Source organism: Bactrocera oleae, chromosome 4 (genome assembly GCF_042242935.1).
Source record: "Bactrocera oleae isolate idBacOlea1 chromosome 4, idBacOlea1, whole genome shotgun sequence".
Classification (NCBI taxonomy): Eukaryota; Metazoa; Arthropoda; class Insecta; order Diptera; family Tephritidae; genus Bactrocera; species Bactrocera oleae.
In genome coordinates this window covers 14,320,266-14,347,782 of record NC_091538.1, presented here as the reverse complement: position 1 = coordinate 14,347,782, position 27,517 = coordinate 14,320,266, and the positions used below count along the sequence as shown (strand labels likewise).

At 31.0% G+C, this 27,517-nt stretch overlaps 1 protein-coding gene across 3 annotated transcripts; it reads right to left on the bottom strand.

The window, feature by feature from the left end:
* Positions 1-988: 988 nt before the first annotated feature.
* Positions 989-25,624, bottom strand: LOC106617877 (proton-coupled amino acid transporter-like protein CG1139). 3 transcript variants are annotated; one of them, XM_014235321.3, is made up of 7 exons: positions 25,298-25,624; positions 6,282-6,361; positions 5,589-5,817; positions 3,858-3,979; positions 3,221-3,760; positions 2,889-3,133; positions 989-2,821 (listed from the first exon to the last, which is right to left on the bottom strand). In XM_014235321.3, the coding sequence occupies exons 2-7, from the start codon at positions 6,359-6,361 to the stop codon at positions 2,652-2,654; spliced, it is 1,386 nt and encodes a 461-aa protein (XP_014090796.1). In that variant the 5' UTR covers positions 25,298-25,624; the 3' UTR covers positions 989-2,651. The 3 variants fall into 3 exon arrangements, with proteins under 3 accessions (XP_014090796.1, XP_036231252.1, XP_069963796.1); XM_036375359.2 differs by lacking the exon at positions 25,298-25,624 and adding an exon at positions 12,008-12,138; XM_070107695.1 differs by lacking the exon at positions 25,298-25,624 and adding an exon at positions 11,401-11,407.
* Positions 25,625-27,517: the final 1,893 nt, after the last annotated feature.

Sequence of the window (27,517 nt, the reverse complement as noted above, 5' to 3'; positions counted from 1 at the left end):
GTGGTTTAGGAGATATGCACATTAAACCTTTTAGGGGCGGGACCACGCCCACTTAAAAAAAATTTAACTGCAGATGCCCTTCCCTAATGTAATCCTATGTACCAAATAACAGTCTCAGACAATTTATTTGTTTTTGAATAATGGCGTTTTGTGGGCGTGGCAGTGGTCCGATTACGCCCATCTGCAATACCAACCGTCTCCCGGTACCAAGAAACATGTCCAACAAGTATCATAAAGATATCTCAATTTTTACTGAAGTTAGAGCTTGCACGGACGGACGGACGGACAGATAGTCACCCGGATTTCAACTCGTCTCTTCATCCTGATCATTTATATATATATAACCCTATATCTAACTAGTTATAGTGTTATTAGTTTTAGGTGATACAAACAACCGTTAGGTGAACAAAACTATTATACTCTGTAGCAACAGGTTGCGAGAGTATAATTATCAGAATGACGAGACGAGTTGAAGGATGACTGTCTATCCCTCCTACTAAGTACTACTAAAATTGTGATTGAACTTTCAAACTCCCAAACACCTTAGTACCTTTGGCTGACTTTAAACCGAAAATATCAGTATCTTAGATATATTATTGAAATTCATTATGCCTTATACATCGGTCTATATGTGAGTTATGGTAATGAAATTCGTAGAGTGTCTTGTTTTAATAATAATCTGTGCTTATACCGAAAATTACTTAAATCGGATTACATTTTATAAGGATGATCAAACTTTCGGTTATAAATGACTGAATCTGTGAGGTTTCTTTATGAAACGACCTGTCCCGAGAATTTATTCATATGCTACATGCAAAGAATCCTCTCCGTATGGTGGACTTTTTCGCATAGACAATCAACATCTCTTTCCTTATGATCTGACCCCATGGAAATTGATAATTTCTTGGACCTCCCGTTAGACGACGATAACAATACGCGCACAATAACATAATAAGCCGGAACTGTTGCGCTACATTAAGTGTAAATATTTTGTGCACAACCTTTTTTTATTTATTTTTAAATATTTATATACCATAGTTATTATTTATTTAGTAAATAGTGTCATTTTTTATTTCTTACAAATAATAATTTTTCACAATTAAAGCTATGACCTTGCCGTTATTTAAACATTTATATCTTAAATTGCTAATTTAATACGCATTTATTATAAAATTACATTAAAAGTAAAAATAATATGGCGTTTAAACCTTGATATATGTTTTGTCGAGGATCTATTTCTAACTTGTTGGGGACAGCTTGATTTTAAGCCGCTTATAATTTTTGTGTGGGACGGTATTAGTAACGTTATTTAAATACAAATTATAATTATAATTTTAAAAAATTGTCGCATTTATTTTTATAGCTTTATAAGTACGAAAGCATTTATTTTCTTACATAATTTTTTTGTCAACAATTCTTATTTTTTAATTAAAATTTATTTTATTGCATGTCATTTCTTTCCGCTTACATATTATATTTACATATGTGTATGCAAAAAAAAAATTATAATTTTCAATATATTTTTTTAAATTTTATTATTTATTTTATATTAAATTTACAGCTTAATAATTAAATCGTTCATAAATGTTTACAAAACTTATATTTTAAGTGATTTTGAATTGATATATTGATAAAAGTTAATATCGCATTTGCTTATTTAAAACAGTTAACGAAATTGCTAAACTAATTTTAAGGTACGGCAAAGTTTCAAAAATAGCGCATAAAATAATTAAATTATTCATAATTACTTTTCACAAGAGAAGCACTGTTCTACTCTAATCTTTGCCTTATGAATTTCTCCTTTTTTATTCTTTTGATAGACATTTTTATAATTTTTAAGTTGTTAAGAACTCTGACAGACTTGTTATTATTGACCTTTTAGTGATTCTGTTAAAGTTATTCTTAACTGTCTTCGATACGCCAAGCGTTGGAGAGTAGCGAATCGAACAAATTATACTAGATGTTTAGGCATATGGGCAGCTTTTGCGGTACAACCCTGCACTAACATGTCTTCTGACGCATGCGCAATTGTGTGCGGATTATTACTTGGTAGAGAAACTCTTCCTTCTACGTCAGAAAACGTTTTAGAAACCCTTTAGTTTTGCTTTCTTTATATAATTATAATTGATTTTAAGTGTTATGTTTTTGATATAAAAAAAATATATTTTAATTTATCATTTAAGCCATTCACAATAATAAAACTGATCTAAAATATTGAAAACAAAACTTAGTAGCATTGAAGTTAGCATTTATACCACTTTAATAAGGTAACCACATACTCTCTTGTACGAATTCAACTCGATAATTTTGTTTGACAAGAGCGCAAAGCGCAAAGTTAGCGAGTAGAGAAATGGCGTATCGAAGACAGCTTTTGAAACACTACAGTCTTTGGCAAGGTTTTAGATTAATTTCAACTCTTTTTCGAAACTTGAACTTAATTGAATACTGTAGTTTAGCACTAAATTTGCTTAAAAAGCGAATCACGTTCACACATTTAAATCACAGGTACTAAACAATTGATTATTATATGTACAAACATTAAAATTCCTATAAATAAAATTTATGCCTAAATGACCTTAGTACTGGCGCTTATTTGGCACATAAAACTAAACACGTTCAAACTTATAGTAACATTAGCAATAGTCTCAAACTTATTCCGTGTACAATTTGATGATTTCTTGTATACTCACGACTGAGCCAGCAACCAGAGCGCATATCGCAAATGCAGCCAAAAAGATGTTCTTGTACAACTTCCATTTGCACCAGCCCAAACGATCGGGCCACAAGTAAACCGTCTCACACACGCTGGGCACAAAAATGCCTATAAAAATATATATATAAAATTAACTTTGCAAATAAAAAAATAATGGAAACTATGCGCAACTTACCCAGCAGTGAGAAAAAGACGGCGCCCACAAGACTGATAAATGGTTCCAGATTGGGTATAGCTGCAGCAACACCACCACTTATCAATATAATACCGGTACGTAAAAGTATTTGTGTTCTATTGTGATATTGTTCGTTAAATTTGTGACTAATTTTTCTCCAGAGAATTTCATTAGGTATGTAGAACTGCAGCCCGTAGGTGAAAAGTATGGCAACAGCCATCAACAATTTTGCCGTATCAGCCAAACTAAATTAATAAACATGTAAATGCAAGCGTTATAACAAATTTTGAAATATTTGCATATATGTACATTTGTATGCGTATAATACTTACGGTACACCGTCCTTTAAATTCAAAGTAATGCTGCCAAGCACATCGCTGCCATAACGTACATAACCTAAGAAACCGATTACTGCATACAATGATACTACGACAATCATAGCAGTATTGAGCACACCGGGGCAGCCAAGGAAACTTTGCGGGCTCTTCATGGTATTCTCAACGGGCATAACTACGCCAATACCCTCCATGGCGAAGATGACAGTCGCAAAGTACAGCGGTATCTGTGAGGCTTTCGCAATCAGCGGTTTGTCCGAGAACTCCAAAGGCCCGTCGAATAGATAGTACAACACAATGCCGAATGTGACCACAATGAAAATGTTGGCCATAGCTGAAAATGGTACTAGCCATTTCAAATCTCTTATTTGTCCAATTATTAGGCAAGGTATTACAATAATCGCAATATAAATGCGCACATCCCATTTAAGACCGGTGTCATAGTTGATCACATCGTGAAATGATGTGGCAATAAACACCATGTAAACGCAAGCGGCAGCGTAGTATGTTCCCATCAGACCGCCATCAACGAATTGCCTAGTAGAGAGTGTGAGAGGAAAATAGAGACAGAGTGTGTTTGATATTAAAGTACATCGTTATTAATTAATAAAAGTATATTGAAGCAAATACTTACTTCGCAAAATTCGACCATGACCGCAAACGTTTAGGTCCATTTTCGAAAACCTTCTCCGCAGTGTCAGCAAATGATAAGGCAGGTACTCTGATTTCTTTGCAAATATCTTGCGATGTTTTAACCTGGAAAGGAAAATGACAGTTATAGTTGGTGTAAAAGTAAATACTCGGCCCTCAAATGATAAACATATTTATGAAAGTAATTATAGTTTAATAATTTAAATATTTTGAGTTTTTTGGTTTTTATTATTAAATGTAATTAAAAGACTGCACCAGATAGCTAAGTTTCACATTTATTTTGCAATCTGAAGTGATTCAGCAAAGCGACTAAAAAAAAAGAAAAAAAAAACGTTCACTTCGACTGCACCGAAGCTGTGTAATACCCTTCACAGGTGCATTTTTATAGCATAAAAAAATATAAAAAGATATTTATCTTGATTAGGACTGGCAGTTTGAGAGGCAGCAACTTCTTGTGGGGAAAAGGATCGCAGAATCAAGATATCAGATCGATATCTCAAAAACTGAGAAACCAGTTCGCGTATATATAGACGGACAAAAGGATAGACAGACGGACATGTCTAATCGACTCAGCTCATCACGCTGATCATTTATATATTATATAGAAGAGAGAAAACCATGGCCCGGGTATGATTGTAGTGAATTATTAAAGCAAAACATTATTGCAAAACACCGGCTCCCCCTGATAACTCAAGGCATGGAAGGAATTGTCCGCAATCTCCTCCCTTTTCCCTTTTACTTTGTAAATATTTTGAATTCCATTAAGCCAGAGAGTGTTGGGTGTATTGCGTGTTTTGGCAATAATAATCATGCTTCAATAATAATCATAGCCGCTGGAGAACAATAAAATCTCTGTTATGTTGCCTCAATAACAAAGTGTACGGAACTTCGAAAAAGTATTTATGTAGGTATATTATAAACTATTTTAGGTATTTATGATTGCATTTTGTTTTTAATTAATGCCTTATTTCAGGTTATCTTACCAAAAAATCATAAAGCGGTGTTAAATGTTTAATGATAGTGTAAAACTCTTTGAGGGGGCTAAATTAACTCTGAAATAAAAAAAAATATGGCTTTGCTATCACTAAAGTTTATTATTTACTATATCCAGTTTGCTCATAGTACAAGCACATGCCGGAGGCGTAACAACTAAGCAAGGGCCAATAAATGTATGTACATAATTAAAATGTGTGAACTGAACATTGTTGCTAATTTTAGGTAATTCGAAGGATCAATAAATGATAAAATTTTTAGCAATCTTTGTTGATAAAATATCTGGAATATGAATTGTCTTGATTAGGTAAATAACAACAATAAATGTGATTGCTCACGGAAGGTAATGTCAAGAATGTGACTCGCCACGTCATTGCCGCGAAATTTAGAATAGGCAACATATGAAAACTGTCAATTTTTCATTTTATAGTAGTTGTAAAGCTTTTCTTTTTTCATTCATGACGTCACAACCGAATGCATACAGCTGTCAAACGTATTCTAAAGTAAAAGTAATGAGATCAAATTGTCTTATTCTTTATCTCTAACAATCTTGAGTAGAATTGTTAAGTAATTACTTAATAAGAGTTTATTAGAACTAAAATACCTTACTTGGCAGTTGAAAGTTTGTGCAATTTAGTTAGTTAATGCAGATTTCTTAAAGCTTTAGTTATAAAAAAATTAAAACTAATAATAAGTTAAACAGAAATGAAAACTTTCTTACCAATATTTGCACACAATGCGTACACAGAAAGCCCACCACCAACGTGGCAATCATACCGAACACCAAACCGCCATTATAGAAAGCCATTGGCATGGCCAGAATACCGGTGCCTAATGAACTTTTTAGCAAATGCGCTAATGCGCCACTTGTCGTTTGACCCTTGACTTGATCACGATGATCCGCTGGGTTATACTCATCGCTGAGCTGTGCCTTTTCGGTTAGCTGGGTGCTGAAATTTTTAGTAAAAAATTTTATATGAATAGAAAATTATTTCGTTCGATTAGAAAATTAGCCAACAAATTAAATCAAGAGCGTTAGCTAAAGTTTTTTCCCAAAGAGAAGAGTATACAAAAAGTTAAATAGCTGTATTTTAGCAAAAATCGGTAAACGAACGTCAAAAAGCTGAGTTCGTTTACAAAATTCTATGTAAATTTTTTCATATATTTCATTAGTTAAATTATCCACTCATTTATTTATAGAATTTAGAAAAAAGTCTAAATGCGACTAAAAATAAATTTCAGAATTTAATTACATAATTCTGCTACGCTGACATTTCTTTAACACAAAATTTGTAACTCTCCTGCTCTTAACTGTCACTTTCATCTCTTATTTTAAGGTGATGGCTATATGTTGCCGCACTTATGCCTTTTTTTTTTTTTTTCATAAATAATCGAATTGTTTTCATAAACTTACCGTGAGTTGAAATCATTCAGCGTAAATACTGAAGCTGACTTCTCTTTGGATGTTGGTATTGAAGTGGTGGAATCCGCCATCTGGAAAAAAAGGTGGCGAAATTTAAATTAGTCAGTCTATAATTGGTTAGAATTTGTTTTGCAAGTTCTATTTAAAATACATAGTACATATGTTTCTTCATATTTTAGGTCTAAGATTTTGTCAAAATTTTCGACATATTTTAAGCACTCAAATTTAGTTGGTAAATAAACTTATCAAAAAGAAGGCATCACAACGATACAAGAAAGCTCATGTTTCTGTGTGAATAATTCGTTCAGTTACATTATTTAAATTGAAGTTTAAATGTGTTGTAGTTGATTTCCCGTTAGATTAAGTAGGGTTTTTTGAAAAAAAAAAACTGTCATAGACAACCAAACAATTGTTGTAATTCTACTTTCTTTTAACTGCATTCAGTCTGCGTTATCAGTATTTAATTATAATTTTATCAAATTTCTTAAATAGTTATTTTTTATTAAATATGCACAATGAATACAAATGAATGCCAAACAAATCATTTATAAACATTACTTGTCTTTGTACTCGTTTTTTTTCGAAAACGAAAGTCCAACTGTCAATATTTAATTCAAAGTAATGCTGGTGTTTAAATACTTACAATACATTTAAGTACAAAGTTTTAAAATATTAAGCATTTAGATACTGAATGAAATTTATAAATAAGTGCCAATATGGCGCTGTTGTTGGGAGGAAAATTAGTTTAAGGTGAATTTAAAACTAAGAATTTACATACTAGTTAGTATTTGTAATGAAATTCACACGCAGTAATTCATTATGATCGATATATAAGGTGTAATATTAAATATTTATAATTGAGTATACAAGCCTAAATTAAATTAATTTTTGATACTTTAATGTTTATTATTTGATAGCAAGCGAGCATTTATTGTATAAAAAATTATTCTGAATTTTTTCATTTATCTGTTTATAAGCTGTGAACAAAAAGTATGGTGAATTTGTTAAATGTAAACTCTTTTTTATTCTTCCAAATCGATTTCATCCCCTTTAAAGTAATCCGTGTTCGATAAAACGCACTTTTTTGTCCACGCTTTTTTCAGTCTACGAAACAGTTGGAATAGTCTTTTTTGCTTATAGGGTTTAGGACCTTCTACGACTCTGTTTTCCCACTTTGAACCCGTTGTACCATCTATGAACGTTTCTTGACAAACCGACGCTTGGCAATTATTGTAGGCAGTCCTACCAACTTATAAATAAAATGTAACTGCCTTCCTGATGCTGTGTGTGTGTTTTTATTGACCATTTCACTCTAATTTTTGATGCCAGTAGTATATTCAAAATAGTAGAGCCTATTAACCTGCATTCTTCAATCACTCCATTTCAATTATTTAAACAAAAATATGGTATATTTTCTGGCGACATGTTGATTGCAAACATAGTGGATTTATAAGCAAAAACTGTTTTTTCTTATTCTCTTTCCTTACATTAGTGATATATCTTACATTGTAGTGGATTCAACAACTGAACTTTTGACTTTTAAGCATCTGTTATATATTCTCATTTTAATACAATCGTCGATATTCGATCTTTCTGGGAACTAAATTGAACAAAATATCAGTTGTTATCAGCTGTTATTTCGAAGATATTCCGAAACAAGCCCAAAACAATAAAAAACGTTAACTTCGGCTGCACCGAAGCTATAATGCACTTCACAAATACAAAAGGTTCCTTAGAATATCTTGATTTCGAGCGTTGATGTTCGACAAATGAGCAGCTTCTTGGTAAGAAACGGTCATATGCCAAATTAAAAATCGATATCTCAAAAACTGAGAGACTAGTTTGCGTAGACGGACATGGCTAAATCAACTCATCTCCTCATGCTGATCATTTATGTATACATTTTATAGGGTCTTCGACGTTTCCTTCTGGGTATTACAAACTTCGTGGCAAACTTAATATAGCCTGTTTAGAGTATAAAAACTCTCTTTATATCTATAATTGGCTTGGATCTATAATTCAAATTTGTACAAGATCAAAGACATTGGCATTAATTTTAAAATATAGGTGAGTCCAGAATCAATATTTTATAGTATGCTACAGGAGCCTAAATTGGTATAAACTGATTTATACATACCGATAAAGTCTCAATAGTTTTAGGTAAGAAATTTCATTGCAGATTTATGATCTATAAAGTTCTCATAATAGATTTGATGTATTTTTTATGCTTAAACCAATTCTATTTTTCAAAATTTCGATTTAAAGACTGCTTTCTCTAACATTTGATTCAGTTTTACGAAACAGTGGTGCTAAATGTCAAGGATCAAAATAGTCAAAATATAGAGTTCAGTGTTGTTGTTTGTGAATGAATTGATTTATTAACAGATTTGTACATACATATGTAGGCGTAACAGAAAAGTAAGTGGTTTCGAAAGTTACATTGAATACTTGCTTACATATTTTCAATGGGATTACCGTTAAAAAAGCAAATTTTTCTTGATTTGAGTAAAAATTTCCGAGCATATTTTATTTTTAACAGAAAAAGCCTATTGAAACCCAGGTCTTTTAGCTTTCAGTTTTTATTCAGCTTAAGCGAATGATATCTGAATACAGCGCTAAAGTCAAAGCGCATGAAAAGCCTGATATTGAGCGCTACTCTAATCAAATCATAACCGGTTCACTTAAAATATTAGAGGCGATTTTTATAGGCGCCATAAACGGTATGCCGGTGATAAAAATCAAGCGAATACTAATAAAATGGCATTAAATAAATTTCCATTTTCCGCCTTTCTTAAGAATTGTTTGATAATAAAATTGAAATTTATGACATATATTTTCCACATTACTGTAAAATCCTGTTACACATTTAAACATTCTGTTACCGAGCTGTTAACAAGGTCTTATCTTATCTTGCCTTAACAATGCTATGGACACTTCTGATTGTTGCTTTTGGACAGCAGTCAGTTATTAGCGAGCAAAACGAATTGGAGTAGCTGAAGGGACGCCAATCTTTACGGCACATGCTTTCCGTATACCAATATGAATATAAATTGCAATAAAAATTTCTACGACTGACTAGTTAACGGTACTTGCTAAATGTTTGCTCTGCAAATAAGCGGTTCAATTGTCCTAAGCGAGGGGTGTGAACTGGAAAAAGTATGTACACATTATTTATGGTGATTTCATAAAAAAATGAATGGCCTAATTTAATTATATATTTATCGCATCGATAATTTCAAGTTCCGTTCGGTTTTTGTTTTTGGCAAGCTTGTTTTTTTATTGCATTCTGTAGTAGATATAAACCATATCTTCGGGCGCTTTATGATCCGTTCAGTGACGGACGAGCTTTTGATTACAATCTTTCTTACGTCAGGTTTATAATGATAAGAGTCACAAATATGCCGAAAGACTGAAGAGTTGTTGCAAAAAATTCGTTAAATTTGAAGTTAATGCGGAAAAACAGAACGCCAAACATTTCTAGGATTTGTGTTTAAGGAACTGCGATTAGAATCAATTGTCACAAGTCTTTTGCCGCCCACGAAATGTTATGGAGGATTGATATTTATTGCGAAGAGTTAAAAGCTTGTGCTTTTGTCATCACATTTTGGTGTATAGTGAATCGAACTGGTATAAAAGAAATATACTGGCATAATAAAATAGAGTTATAAAACAAACCATTATACCACTTTAATGCGCCGTTAATTGTTGGTTAAATCCTTCCCACTATAGCCATAGTAGCTAAAGAATACTTAACTTCTGTCGCAAAGGTTTCATATAATATGTTAATTAAAAAATTTAGACTCTTCAAACTGCTTGTTCACTTCGTAGGAGAGAACTTAAAATTCGTTTTGCTGAGTAGGGAATATTTTTTATTAGCTATGATCAAGCAGTTACTTTGCTCTAGCTCAGTGAAGATTAATACATATAATGTGACAAGTCACTATTCTTTGTCACTATTTTGGCAAAAGAAACGAAAATCATGAAACCACTAAACAAAATTGCAGCCTTCGAAAGTATTGAGGGTAATTTCAAGTTGATAATATTTGGCACATGTATTATAACTCCATAGAAGCACTAGATGTATGCAGCACGTTAGCTGCCACACTTCACACTTATAAAATAAGGTTTATAACCTTAAATCCTTCGCGAGTTAAAAACTAACTTTCAGCAAAAGGATTTCATTAAATTTTATGAATAGGTCTCTATTCTCAAGTAAATTTTCAGACCTTTTTTCGTTATACAGATCTGCACTTTTGTTTTCATATGAACTAAGTTGAATCATAATGCGCTTAATAACTATATAACTGTTTTTCAATGATAAATGTATATATATTTTAGTAAAGAATTACTTTTAATAGCTAAACGTTTAGTAAGAGCCGACGGTTTCTAAAATAATACCCGATAGCTAGATACAAGTGCGTATGTTCGCTTTGGATTGTTTGGATTTTTCCATTGTTTTGTTAAAAAGGATTGCAAATTGATTGATGGCGCACAACAAAGTTACTGTTTTGTGTTTAATGTAAATTTATTAAAATTTTATCACATACACCGTTTTTTACGTCACTTTATATAAACATATATATATATGTATAGTCTAGACACAACGGAGGTCTCGTAATTCAATATATATGCAGTACGAAAAAATATGCAAAAATATAAATACATACATATATTTTGTATGAAATCTTATTCACAAAGACGTGCTTAGCTTAGTGCATTTTTAACTGTATTTATTTTGTGAAATTACATAAATTTGCACGTGCCGTTGTGCGCTGAAGTACGCAAATATTCGTAGTTATCAAATTGCGACGCCAATGAAAAGCTGCTTTGGCGTGCAATATTAAATATCTTGTAAGCAAAATAAATATTACGGTTTTTTTATATTTTATATATATATATGTTATATATTTATAAATGTTTTTTTTTTATTAGTATTTATCCAACAATATATATTTTAAGTGATTTTTAACCAAACAAAAAAATAATAAGAAGCTGAACTTCAGTCATTGTTATTATGAATTAAAAATTTGATCTAACAAAAAATATTTTCAGTTTCTTGCTCCAAAAAAAATTGTTAACCCACTAATTTTTTTTAATACTTTTTTTTAACCTTTAACAATTTTCCATTAGTTCAAAAAATAAAAAAATTAAAATTACAATTTTCCCTCACAAAAACAGTAATAAAATCGTTAAAATATATTTTTTACTTGTAATAAAGTTAAAATTTTTAAAAATAATTTTTCGTAGAAATTACTTCAAAATTTTATAGAAAAACTATTTTCAATTTCTCGCCAACAAACAATCACTAATGTTAAAAAAAAAATTTTAACCTTAACAAAGTTAAACAAATATTTTTTGTAGAAATTAATTCAAAATTTTTTATAAAAAAAATTGTTTTCAATTTCTCGCTCTCAAAAAAAAAAAACACGCAAAATCGTTAAACCACTTAATTTTTTTTTCATATTTTTTTACTTTTAACAAAGTTAAAAAAATTTTTTAAAATATTTTTCGTAGAAATTAGTTCAAATTTTTATATAACAAAAAGAAAAATTGTATCACTAATGTAAAATAAAAGTTTACCCTTAACAAGTTTAAACGAATATGTTTGAAATATTTTCTGTAGAAATTAGTTAAACATTTTGTATAACAAAAAATATTTTCAATTCCTCGCCAAAAAAAAAATTGTTGCGCCACTAATGTAAACTTTTTTTTTTTACCTTTAACAATTTTTTTAAAACTTTTTTTTTAAAATTACTTTCTTCTTTCCTTAAAGCGATTGTTAAAAAATTAAACCACACTCTCGGGTTGACCAGTGCCAAGTGATCACTTCGCCGCAAGTTAATAGTAATAAGAGTACGATTTGCAGCAGTGAAGGCAATAACAATAGCTACCCGTTGAATGAATTGGCAAGACGGGCACACGCTTTAACAGGAAAAAAATGGAAAAAGAACAGCAACAACATAATCAAATAAAACAATCAGTCATTAGATAGTACATTAGCTAACAAATCAGCAAGTGTATTTATTGACTAGTAAAAAAAAAATAATTAAAACCGCTTAAAATCAATTACTAAATTCAATTTAACGTATCATTATTAACTAGCTTGTGACAAAATACATTTTGATAAAGCGAAGGAGCAAGAAACTAACATACATAAATACAACGTGTTTAGACACATATGGATGTGTGTATGGAAAGGTTCAGGTACGTACATATGTAAATATATACTAACAAACAAATTACTTATGAATAAACTTAATACTAAGCAAGGCCAGTTTATAGTTTTTTATATACTTACATTATATATATATTATGCATATGTTCTCATCTACGCATGCAAATATAAATATATGCATTATATATAGCTACCAAATTTCGGATAAGTGTATAAATATTTTTATATACCCACACTCATATATATATGTATAGCATTTTATACCAAGATGGTATTTTGGCAGTTTATATATGATTCTCTTTTATCACATGGCGATTTCGACCACGTTTCGAAAGAACTAGTTCTGTGAAAAAACTCATAAAAATTTATATGGCTTCTACAGATATGACTTAGAACAAAGTTAGTGGTAGCGACGATAATTGATTGGTAAATTTTTGGCAAAGTAAAAACACTCACTGAAAGACAGCATAGTGTTATAAAGTAAGGATCGAAAAGGATCTTAGTTTACTTAACTTCACAAAAAGTAAAAGAAGTAAACTTAACAGAGAAGAAAATTGTTAAGGAAATATACATTTTTTAAATATGTATATATTATTTTTAAAACTACATTTTAGGTTATCTTTATTCCAGTAAATATTTGTTCGTTACATCCGCTAATTATTTCGCAGTTTATAAAAGAATTCTTAAATACTTTTCTTTTGCTTACAATATACAGAAACTATTGTAGTAATTTCTAGGAACTTTTAAAAAGTTGGCAACTCTTCATAAAAATAATAAATAAATTAATGTTTATTAAATCCGTTTAGTTTGATGTGCCTATTATAATATTTAGTTTATTTTCACAATTTGAATGAATACAATTTTCAAATTGGTGGCAACAGTTCTCAACTATATTTCAACTGTTAGTTTTACCAAAATTATTCGCTGTGATATCTAATGTAAGAATTCGTTTAGCTTACGATTTTTGTGTAATTTATTTTTTATTTTTTAATTTGGCAACGATCTTCAAAAATATTTGCATCTGCAAAAATACGTTTGTGTCACTTATCTGATATCCAGATTTGTGGGGTTTCTTTATCTCACATTAGTTTGATGTAAAGTTTGAAAAAAGCTGGCTATACTTTTTACAAATATCACCGAGGGCAATTCATATTAAGCGCTTTGGTTTAATGTCCATATTATTTTCTATATTTTCAAGTAAGTTAATCTGTCATAGTAGGAGTATCCACTGTAGTCCGTTTTGTGCTTTAAATTGTTTCTGCCGTTTAAGTTTTAGGGTAAATGAACTTGACAGAAATTGTTATATCCAATTTGATATAGCTTATCACCTGTACCACTGTGCAATAGAAAATACACAATAATAATAATATGTTTATTTACAATAATGAAAACGAAAAATAATTTTATCACGGTACTCTATTCTTTCGCAATCCTTATAGTCAATGAGTGTTGGAATTTTATTACCGCGCCAACGTTCTTTAAAGAATGTGTTAATTAAACAAGCACTGTATCAATTATGTAACTTTTCTACTGAACTAGATAAACCTTTATAAATAGTAACTATCATGCTAAGACAATTTTTTTATTATCATAAGACATATTTATAAATTAACTATTTTTTGTTATTTTTTAATTGATAGTATTATCTTTTAATTGATCGAATACTTGGCATCAGAACCTTCTTGCCTTTTGAATTTCCAACATTTATTGTTGCTTTATTTTATATACATATAGCATGAGATTTTGAAAATGGTCGTCTGGCACTGGCACTATTAGTAAATGTAGGCATAAGAGCTAGCTATCAGTTTAGCACTGATACGACACTGGCGGTTTCTATCGAAATAATTTATTGCAAACACAACCTAGAGCGTATATCTTTCAAATACGAGCGAGATCTGCTCCTAATAAATATAGTGACATCTATCGGATTTAAAACACTTTCAGTTGACCTTACTCAACACCAGAATTCTTCAATATTCGAAACATAAATACTAAATTGTTGCAAAAACTTAATTGCACTTTAAGCGCATTCGAAAAAAGCTGGATATGGCAACACTGTGCGCTTTTCAACAAGCATGTGCTCAATGCCAGTTTCAAGATATAATAATGTTGCCGGTTAGATTTCCTTCAATAATCTATAAGATTTCCAGTAAACAATAAAAGTTCCAGTAGACGGATTATAATCAATATCTAATCTAATCACTTGAATGTCACTTAACATTTTCAGATCAAATGGATTCTGATAATCGTATATCAAATATTAGACTAATTTACAGCACACTTAAACACGTTTCAAGTTATCGCGCTCGTAGTGTTGCGAGCCTGTCTGCACGTTGCATACGTTATAAATTTTAATTTACACAATTCGGTTTAAGCCACCCACGAAGTACGCAAGTATATGGGCATGAGTCGGCAACAGGTTTAAAAATTATATATTTTCTTATCAGGCTCTTAATTTAATGAAATTAATTTAATCGAAAATTATAGTTGATATTTTATAGGTTATCATGTTCATTATCGCCATTGAAAGTACAGGACATAAGTGCTGATTAACTTTTTGGTTTCCTAAGTCCATATTAATCGTTCGTAGTTCTAAAAGGTTTCAGTAGAGCGATGCCACAAGCCATTCAGCGCATTAAACGATTATTTTATTTAAACGAACTATTGGTGACACCGAATCATATCAAGGCACACGAACGTCAAGCTACCTGTGATTGTCATGTGATTACAACTATTTAGACTACTTTTTGTGTGGATAGGTGAAGTCAATAGTCTATATTCTATATACATAACCTATGCTTAAAAATTAGATCGAAAGATTAGTTTTCATAGCAATCGTGGTAGTTTTATGCCCGACATTCTACAAAATCCTCAATACCATAACATTTTTAAATTTAGAAAGCCGAAATATTGACATTTTTACCATTCTTTCTGTGCTCTATATTTCCCGCAAATACACGTTCTACACTTCTAAAAGCACACTCTATACAAAACGACTCTAATTCTCTCTAACTGAAAGAGGAATTTTTTTTACAGTAATTTTGTAGATGAGGTGTTCTGTCAGATACTATATGTATGGTAAGTCATTATAGTGTTCTAACAAGTCGCATGACCTGTACGAAATAGAGTTATCGAATTGTGTTATTTCTGCGTCTTCAAATTAGTAACAGTCTATAAAAAGTCATAAAACTGATATATATATTGGATATATGTATATTTAGTGCATTCCGTTGATTTACAACGTCTGCCAAAGGTTGATAAAAAGAAACCCGATTGTGGTTTATTGCTTTTGCTGAAACCTAAACAATCTACTAGAAATCATAACAATTTCTTAAAGCATTAAACTTTAACACATTAAAAAAAAAGTTGGCAAAAACTGATTTACTTTGATTTACAACTTTTTAGTTTATGTTTTTAAGAAATTGTCGCCCACATTTCTGGCCATGATCTTGTGTTATTCTAGTAATGCTTAAGTGTGGGTCTGCTATGCAATCTTGAGAAAATTTTATTGTGGCACCATCATAAAAGATTTAATTTTTAAGCGGTAGGGTAACTTGTAGTCAACTTCTAATTCTACTAATTCTGTATCGTCAGTAATAGCTGCTATATGCTTCTTAATTAGTGTTCAGCGTTCTAAATGTTCAAAATTTGTAGCTCATTCAAGATATTGGCTATCAATTGGAAATTCATTAAAAAAATTTTAATAACATTAAAGTCTTTAGTTTGACGTTAAGAAGACTGGATTTTGAGCAGAAAACTTTTTGTAACAGTGAAATTCATCCGGCGAAACTGCTACGAGGGAGGCGAAAACTCACCTACTGATCAGAAAGATGATGACCACTGCTTTTATGGGAATTACAAGGGCAAAACGGTCACACGGTTCTACTATGGTCAATTATTTGACCGAATCCCAGAAAAAGAGCGCCATTTGGTGAAGTTGAAAAACGCTCGTTAGTATAACTCCATCGTCGCCACGGCCAAATTTGTCGAATTAGGCTCTCTCATCCACCCTATACGCAAGATTTTGTCATTTAGGTAGGTACTATATATACTATATATAAGAGGCCATCCATTAATTAAGTGAGGTGTTCAAGGGGGAGAGGGTTCTGACTAAATCGATCTTTTCAAATCTTACTTTGGGGAATTGCGTGAAAGTAAAATTAAATTAAAGTAAAAAAAAAATTGTAGTAAAATTTTTTGTAGTCACGCTTGAGACTGTACACGACTGTACACCATATACTGAATTAGTATAAATCTTTAATTCATTTTTGTTAAAGTATGTATTATTTAATTCTATGACAGGCTACGGTAATCTCATGTGAGATTTAATGAGGAGAAGGGAGTTGAGAAAAAGCTCACGAAATCTCACCAGATTGTTTTTTCCATTCATTAATTGTTGCACACCATTGCAAATAGCTGACTATGATTATTATCTTAACATTGACAAATAACTGTATTGTTAAAAAATTATCAATCAAAATACCGCAAATTTTGTTGACAAACAAACCTTTTGATTCGATTAGTACCGCCCTTATTTTTGACATTCGTACTTCTTCCGTTGCAAATTAATAGATAATTAACCCAGATATTTAATCGCATATTAAGAAATCTCAATGTCTGTCGAAAGCTGCAAGGCATAGCCACTTAAAGACAAAGCCCATACTAGAGGTTTGATCGATTGGCTACATTTGGCCTCGAACGGCTATCTGTGGTATTGTGTCATTTTATAAACACCAAAGATAGCAGCACTGCATTTAAGTACAACAAATAATGTTGCGAGTACTTAAAAGTATTAAAACATAGTCGATTGTATTATTTTGTTGCTATCGCACTTTTTTTGAGATATATAGGTATATAAATATAAAATATATATAAGCATATATAGGCATATAACTGTAAGTCTAATATTTCAATAAGTTTTCACTTTTAATATAAACTGACAGTTGTTTTCCAATTAATCTAATTGTTTTCTACTGCAACTTCCTGTCCAAATACTAACAAAAATTATTGTATTTAATTATTGTCCGACATTTGCGTAGTTACCAAAATATTACAATATAATAAGTGGCTCCGCTGTCGTAAAGATTACGGTAGCCATATAGAAACAATGGTTAGTTGTGCTAATAGTACCCAATGGGCTCTTTAGATTTTAAAATTGGCAAGTTGATAAGTTCAGTTAAGATTAAGTAATTTATTAAACAAGTATATCTTAGACAGGTGAAATGATAAAAAGTACGCAATTATGTTTTTATAATTTAATTAACGCTAAGTGGTTTTATAAAGATGATAAGTGGGGGTGATATGTGTATGCAGAGCATAGGTATATGCTAAGTTATTATCTGAAAAAATTAGCGGTCAACTTAAGTTAACTTTCTTTATTTCATGTGTAATCTGAAGTGCTATTGATTTTTAAAGACTCAATAAAAACTAATTACATTATGTAATGTGCGTCAGACTGTAGATACACATACATGCATTAATAGTCGGACCACTATAGCATATAGCTGCCATACAAACTGGACAATCGGAATCAGGTACTTGTATGGAAAACTATTTCATATGATGACGTATCTTAACGAAATTTGGCATGGATTATTATTTTATATATTCGCCGCAGAAATTGTTTAGATCGGATCACTATAGCATATAGCTGCCTTACAAATTGAAAGATGGGAATCTAGTTATTGCAAGGAGCCTTTCAATTTGTGAAAGATATTATAGCTTTGGTGCAGCCGAAGTTAACGTTTTTTCTTGTTTAATCTCAGAATGATTGATTAATTGTAATTTCTAAATTATTTTCAGAAAGCTGTTTACAAGTATTTTCTGCATATTTTGTCTAAAACCCACCAAAAGCACTGAAAATCGAAGCTTTTATGTATAACACCGGCAGAGAATACAATTTGAAAATTTAAAACGGTATTTTTTTCTACAAATCTTAAAAATTGAATATCAGCAGGGTATCGCTGTTATAAAAAATCGATGTAAGTGCTCTAAGTATCGATACAACTAATTGTAGCTTGTTGATTTCAATTTTGTATATAAAGAAAAATCATAAGCTGAAAAATCGAAAGAAATATAACACGGCGGTGTCATCTAATATTGCTGGGTTTGCGTAGTTGGCAGAATACAGCGAATATCTTTTATAATACACCAAATAGGAAATTGTTGGGCTGAAAGAAAAATTCTTTCGTTAAGCATAGCAAATAGCTTAGTTGGGACTTCTCATTTAACATAATAAGCCGACTCATGGCTTATGTACGACTATCCAACCAAATAATCAGGTAAGAAGTGTTGAAACTTCCAAAAGCAAGAAAAAGCGTTAACTAAGTATACCCCTATATTTATACACCCTTCGCAAATAGAAAAAGATTCCAAACAAGAAATTGATTTTGATCGGCAAGTTTGTATGGCTGCTATATCGTATGTTAAGATTGTACCGTTGTCTTGGACAATAAGTAATCTATGTCAAATTTCGTGACGATATCTTGTCAAATAAAAAAGTTTTCCATAATGTTCAATTTTTATGGCAGCTATAAGCTATAGTGGTCCTATCAGCACCCTTGGTATGCCACATTTCGTGACCAGATCTCGTCAAAACGCTTATCCGCATATTAAGAAAGTTCGAAAATAATTTTAGCACGCAGTTTTTTAGTAATACTTGGCATTCGTGACACTATGTAGAGAAAAGGATTAGATGAAACTGTCATTCTAGAAAGATTTTCGTACGAATAATGCATATTTTAAATTAATTTTTAACAATAAATTAGGCTAGTTGCTGCGATGGTAAAGCATTTGAGCATTTTTTTGCTTTTCTGCTGAGCTGAGTCATTAATTTGTTAGCTTTGTTTCGGTTTCATGTGGAACTAGCATAATCAAAACGTGCTTGAAATTCAAAAAGTCACAACATTTAAGGTTAGTATTCTATAAACGCTCTTATATAGAATTTAACTGCTTAACTGTTTTTGAATACGGCTTTGGTCAAAAAAGTATTTTATTTTAAAACGATATGAACTCTTCAGGTTGCATGTTAAGTTTAGGTATCTAAAAATGAGTAAAAGGTAATAATTTGTAGGTTAGGAAAATGCTGATTCATACATTTCATCTTCGCAAGGCGCCACCACAGCTTCTTCAGCACATACGATTTTATGTATCTGTATACACACATATGTAGTATATACGCCTCTGTTCATACCTACATACATTCACTTGTGCATAAAATCATTGCTACGCATGCGTAAAACCAGCTGAGCCGCCGCTTATCGCCAACAAAATTTCACCGCACGCACAGTTGGTTAATAGTGTCCCGTAAGGCGAATATGTACTGTACAACAATGTGCATACATATCCACATACATACACAGCATAAAACATAGTACAAACATCTTTCTTTGGGGAATGTTAACTAGGTACCTACTTGGCGGCAATCAATCACAATTTTACCGCCATTTTTTTTATTAAATTGCACTAAAAAGATTTAGCGAAATATTTTTCATATTTTTTTTTTTTGCATGTGATGAAATATGAGAAAATTGCTTTGACTGTCACTGCGTCGACAATCAAGCGTCAATACTGGTTGACAGTTGCAACAATGTTATACTCGTAGCTGTCTAATAGGCGTTTCGTAAAAATTACGCGATCGCAAGACAGGAAAGTGGAAAATTTACGTTATCTCTGCTGTTAATATATATGCACATATGTATATATGAATATAGGTGTATATATTGGTATATATGCGCATATATATTTGGTTATACATATACTTGTATGTAAGCAGGAAAGTACATATGGAATTAATATAAACCGACCATTGAACTTATGGTACATAAAGTAAATTAGTTACTTTTTTTTTGTTTTTTGGAAAATTTCTTAGGATGATAAAAAGTGTTCTGAGGCTTAACAAAAATCATATTTACAGCAGGGTTTATCTCATATTTATCAATATAAATATATTTATTAACTACGGAAAGAAATTTTATTTCGCCGGATTCGATTTTCTACTGTATTCAGTTGGGGTTCAAGTTTTGTCATATTTGGCGCATATGTGCATAAACCTTGAATTTGTATTCTAACTAGTTTATAACATCCAGTAGGAAACGTTGGAGACCCTTAAAAAACTTATATATAAATAATCAACATGACGAGTTGAGTCGATTTAGCCATGCATGTCTATCTGATATAGTATTTCTTGAGATATCGATACGAAATTTCGCACATGTCTTTTTCTCCCCAAGCAGGTACACATTTGTTGGAACCATCGATATCGGACCACTATAGCATATAGCTGCCATACAAACTGACCGATCAAAGTTAAGTTCTTGTATGAACATTTTTTTTATTTGACAAGATATCTTCACGAAATTTGGCATATAATATTATTGCAGATAACGCTAGAATCTCCAAATTCAAAACGGACAACTATAGCATTTAGCTGTCATATAAACTAAATGATTCAAAACAAGTTCTTGTATGGAATCTTTTGTATTTGGAAAGGGTATTATAGTTTGCAACCAAAGTAACATTTTTTTCTCGTTTTTTTTTTTGAACTTCATTTGAAAACTTTTTGAAGGTGATTAGTATTTGTATGCCGTAATATGTCGATATCATTTGTAAATGATGAGTATACTAATTTAAAAAGAAACTAAAAAAAGGAAAATATATTTCTAAAATCGAGTTTTTAATTTCTCAAAATTAATCTCAGTAATTATTGTTTTAAAGTAATTTTTGCATTAAGCACAAAGTTTGATCGCTGCAATATTCGAAGTGACTTAAAGTGACGTCATTCAAGTATACTATTTCGGCTAAATACTCGTACGTTTGACTCACTTGCATTTTTAGCAAATAAATCAGATAATAGTAACAAAATTACGTAATAAACATTAAATGGCGTGTGTTAGAGTATAAATCCATAAATTATGTGTTTACTTATTTTATACTCAATAATTATACATACTCGTATTATTAAACGTATACGCAAGCAGTTACGTCTACTCTGTTCGAAGGTTATTGTTGTTTTAATTATGACATGTTCTCGAATATATGAATATAAATTAGCTTAAAATATAGTTAAACGAACGAGGCGTGTTCTAAAAGTCAGCTGACTTTTTATATTTATAAACTACTTTTAATTACTGAAAATTACGATCATCTCTCAAGCTATTGCACAACTCAAACGAGTTCCTTACGTATACCACTATATATACAATATTCCTATCCTTAATACTACGAAGGTTTGACTAGTGATTAACAAGTGAGGTTCATGATTGACACCGTCTCGGCCTACTTTTCATTAAGAAGAGGAAGCAGAACTTCATTCCATTTATTATTTTTAATTAAACCGCAATTATTTGATAACAATTTTTTCGACTAAAGGAAATCTACGACCAGATCAAGATTAACAGATATTGAGCAGATGGCCGTTTCGCTCTGTACCTGTTTAAGAGCGTGTCTGACAGTTAAATGTCTGTATGTTGATCTCGAAAATAAAATAATGAAAGTTGTTTGTTTACTATTGATTTTTGACAGTTTTTCTATGATGCCCCTTACTATAATAATCCAATTAGAAAATCGCAAATATTATGTGTCTCGTCTGCTCTAGCTGTATATCCGAAATCATAACAAAAAAAAAAAAAAAATAGAGAGGAAATGAAGCGAGAATTTGGATATTCTCAACATTTTGTATATAAAATGATTGAATTCTGCTCCAAAGAAGAAGCGCCAGCAAGAAGAGGTCAATTTGTTTGCGGCTCCACAATCCGTAAGATAAAATGAATATACAGAGTAAAATATAAATTAGAGAATGACATATAAGCACGATCAAATATTAACAAAAGCTTAAGCGACAAATACAAATTAAAAATAAAAAAACAAATACGTATAAAACAGGCAAGCAAATGCACTATAATGCACTTGTACTTGATTTCATTGTCTTAAATATAATTGTTATGTTTACTCTCTTTTACTAGTGCATTGTTTATAATGACCAAATAATTACACAGAATCTTACTTTATGTGTTGGCTTTTCAAAATATAACTGCCATAAAAATGATAAATATAATTAAAGCAAAGTAATGCAATTTCGCGAAGTCCGCAATGGCGATCTCGTTTACAGGGGGGTTTCCCACCAATTGCACGTGCAAATGTTTTTAAGTGCATTTAGTGAATTATTACGTATATTAAATGCATAGTAAATATTTATAACTGTTCTATTACATAATGATTGTTTGTCGAAAAGCGAGAATAACCGAAGCGTGTTCCATTATCAATTATAATTTTAACAGATTGAATACAGAATGAGAATTGTGCAGGAGAACGTTCGAGTGAAAGATACTGCGACAGTTTTAAGCTACTTTATATATTCTATATAAGAACTACCATAATAAACCGAAAAGTAATGTTAAATTTTTTTAACTGTCGATACGTTAAAAGCGCTGGAAAGTTGATGATATACGCAGTAATGACTTTGCACTTGTTGCAAAAATACCATTTGGCTCGATAAAATATGTGTATATGTGGTTATGTCATAAGTAAAAATCCATTTGGGTAATAAGAAATTGAGTATTTTGCTCTTCAGTGCGATGCCCATTAATCTGCCTTTAGTTTGAATAAGTGAAACAAGACAACTATACAAGTTCATTAGATCGAAATCCAAAAAATGTTTATATAGATAGGCTCGCTCTATATAAGGGAGGTAATGGCACCTTCGCATGTACTCCTAATATGAAAATGGTTCCCCGGAGATGGGTTAGAACACGAAGGACCCTTCTTTGATCATTTATATATAAATAAATGCCTGCAATACTATTGATACCTACAACTAATTAAATAGTTTACAGCTTGAACTTGTAGTGCAAAAACTACAAGCAAAAGTTCTAAAAATTGATTGAATTACTTGGAATACGGTCGTGATGTTACAAATATCATGAACAAGATAATAGCACGAATTCCGTGAGTTACAGGAATCAGTTGCGTTACGTAAGGGTAATGTGTGGAAGTTATATAAATAAATATGACAACATTTAATTATTTGAAGAGCGGCGAAAAATGTGCTTATAAAACCGCGAAGTAATAGAAAAACTTACAAATGGATTACGGTACAAAAAATTTTTCACACTCGTTACATTTTGGCAGCTGTCGCTTTTACACCACTTCGTTGCAAATAGAGTAATATAAAACCCATGCCAATGATCACAATCGACATTACGTAATATTTCGAAATGATAAAACAGTTGTGAAGAAGGTTACAATAGACACTTTGTGGAATGTTTCGTAATATTTCGTTTACCACCTCGTTAATTTTCGGGATGAACTTATCACAAAAGACATGTCGTGGAATTTCCCAATTATAACATTCGCTTATATGGAACTACAAGTAGAAATGTTACGGCTCAATAGAACCAGTTCGACACTAATAAATTAGATAAGATTAAAAGTTAAGGAATGCACTGCGACCTATGGTCTACTGTGCCCTCTGAACTAGTGTCTAGTCTAACGGCTTTATTTGTCTCTATCTCTTTTAAAGTTATCAAATTATCGATTAATTTGTAGTAAATGGTATAACGGAAGATAGCATTAGTTGTGGCTTACTAATCATCATTTAAATGACAACTAGTTATTAATGGTTTTATAATTATAATTCGCGTTTTGAGGAGCTACTAGTGCAGTAATGATTACTGAGCTTATGAAAACAATTATGTATTTGGTTGTTTGCGTTTCGTCCTTAAGCATGGGAGAGAGTAAGAGTGCTGCAGCAGGTATAATTTGTTTAAGAAAGCTGTTAAATTATGCCGCAATCAGCAGACAATTAAATTTTTATAACATATTGACGTTAAAGTTGAGTTTAAAGTATTAAAACACACAAATGGTATGCTTAGATTAATTCTTCAGGCATAGCGCTGAAAAGAGCTTAAATCAAACTTTAAGATTTTGAACAATAAAATGTTCTCTACATATTTTACATGTGTGTAAATAATTTATTAATTGACTAAATTAAGGGTAAAAGGCGAGTCATGCGGTTATGCCTTTTTTCACAGTTAGTCTCACATATTATATATACTTGTAAATTGTATATATTGTTAGATATAAACTGTTCTTACTTTTACGTGAAGCATTTTATGGACTTATGGTCGTTCTCACTGCCATACTTATGTTAATTACTGAACTAAATTACAATGTTTGTAAAAGATTGGCACTTAAATTACAATTTTTGTTAACAAATAGTAAAGCTGGCAAGCACGCCAATAAAAGCATTTTATTAGATCATTAAAAAAAAATAAAATTTTCGCTTTTATATATGCTATACACTAAGCGCAGTGTGGCTAAGGGTACAAGTATTGTAAAATGACGATGTAAATTTGTTGCCGCTTTAATACCATTAATACACTATAATTGTTGTAAAACTGTTTGTTGTTGGGCGCTTATTATTGATTACATGATGCGTTTTTGTTTTTAGTTTAATTTTAGTTGCTAATTGCCTATTATTATGTATTAACAGGCATAACAACAACACCAAAAAAAAATTATTATAATTATGATAATAACCGTCTACTTTGCGTTCAATTATATAAATATTGTAATATAAATTTTTAATTTTTATAGTATTGCCACTTATTATAAGTTTGTATGTATTTTTGGTCTAAAATTAATTTTTTTCAAATTTTATCAAAAATGCAGTTTTTATAATTTTTCAATTGCATATTATTGTTGGTGTTAAAAAATATTTTTTTTTAATTTTTTTATAATATTTTTTTTTTCTAATATTAAGTGTTTTTTTTTATAAATTTATAGTTTTTTAAATAATTTATTTTGATAATTTCATTTTCAAAATTTTTTTTACCTTTTGAAATGCGTTAAAACCGCGCACTCACAAACACACACACACGCGTTTTATTGTCACAATTTAATTCACTACCAAAAACGGTTGGTTAGTTGTTGTTTTTCCTTCTTGAAGAGCTCGTCCTCTTGCAGTTATTGTCACTGATCGCCAGCCAGCTTTTTATGTCTGGTATACTTAGAGTACTCGCGCTTGCCTTTTTGGTCAGCTTTGAATTGCTTGTTATTTATGTAGTTTTATTATTGGATATTCATGCGAGTATCGTGCGCGCGTTGCCGTGACGTGTTGTTGCTGGTAGCGCGATCGTTTTCCGACTGATATCAATACAACGGTGTTGGCGAAAATTATGACTACCGCTCTCCAAGCTGTGAAGCTACTAAGCTGCATGCGTTAAGCGTCAAGCGGCGGTTAGTTTATGCTGCCACCACAGCTGTCGTCAGCGCTGCTGCATTTTAGCGTTAACGCTTACTCAGGCCGGCGGTCGAGAATGGTGATCGTGTTGTGAGGTGGGCTGCTGCAGTAGCTGATGAGTGTATGATGTATTTCGGTTATAAAGGCTGGTTTATTGTTTGTTGTATGGCTAAACGCAACTGCATGCATATTTGTATATAGAAATAATGCGTATGTGCATACAAGTCAACATCTTGAGCTTGTTAATGGAGACAAGTGGTGTTTTGGGAAGCTTTATGCAGTTTTGAATTTTTGTACAGTGTATTGAAGATATAAAAAATTTTAATTTATAATTTTGTTGTAATTTTTGTTATTACTTATATCTCTATATATACTTTGGCTTTACTTATACGATATTACTTTGTAGATACTAATATCGATTTACCGATTTTGGTAGTTTTGTGAAAATATTCCACGAGTACACAAAAAAATAAGTTTACTCTCCCAGAATTGGAGTTATGACTAAAAACATAACTTTTCGCATATTAACGAGTTCTACAAAACTCTTCACCGTAAACATTTATAACACAAAAAACAAATATTGCGAACAATTGTACACCTAATAGATGGCGATGAAACGGATTACTCATTTTTGTTGCAATAAAATCGTGTTTTTTTAAATCAATATTCACAGCATAGTTTCTTAAAAGCATGCTTTAGAATACGTATAAAAATTAGTGCGAAGCATATAAATCAGTCTGCTATGATTCAGCGTACACAGCGTCACTCATACGCAGCGTCGCACAATCGAACTGTGTAATGTAAGTAGCAAGTAAAGTATTAGACCAGGGTAGATAATTTTAGAAAACAAAAGAAATCATAGTAGGAGGAAACCCATTGGAAAAGAATTATAAAATTACAAAAATTAATTACGGACGATCTGCGGTCGGAACGATGAAGTTGAGAGTGGTGTTGAATTTCTAAGTGTCAAAAACGGTTTATCTCGATTTCAGGCAAAATTAGGAGTTCTATAGAAAAAAGTCATATCGCAAAGTTGTAGGTAACGAAAAGATCTACAACTTTTGTATCTGTTGTATAGGCGAGGTAGTTTGTAGTAAATAGTATTAAATGAGCATGTACTAAAAATTATGTATACTTATATATATACCTCTTACAACGCTGTAAACTATTCTTGCACTCTCTTTCTAGTATTCTTATTATTCATATATTGTAATACTTACGTATGCATTTCAATAAAGTCGTTCATTACTATGTCCACGGAACTTTGGTATCAACGCCTTTTGGACATAACCTCAAAATTTATGTAAAAAAGTAAAATAAGCAAGTTTGCGGGTTTTTTATTTTCATCTTGTACAAAATTCTTTTTCCTTTCAAAACATTTGGTGTTAACTTACCTAAATATGTCACAAATATACCATACTTTTTAAATTTAATATAGAAAAGAGACTTTAAATCGAAAAAAAACCGAACTTTCAATCAAAAATTTTCATGTTAAAATTTCAGATTAAAACAAAAAAAAAAACGAATTTTCAATCAAAAATTCTCATTTGAAATTTTCAGATTTTTTTAAAAAGTCAGTAGGCTTTACATTTGCTGAAATCTCTAATCTCTGTTGGTATAAAAATTACTAAAGATGGAATTTTTTAATTTTTGTGTTATAATTCGTCTTGTATTCTTTTATTGAAACTTTTTCTTAAAAATAGTACATGCAGTCATTAAAATTCGTACTTCAGTTAATTTTTTTAGCTTTAAATAAATTAAATTTTTTTATTATTTATTTATTTTCTAAAGTTTTTGTTTCTAATTATTTAA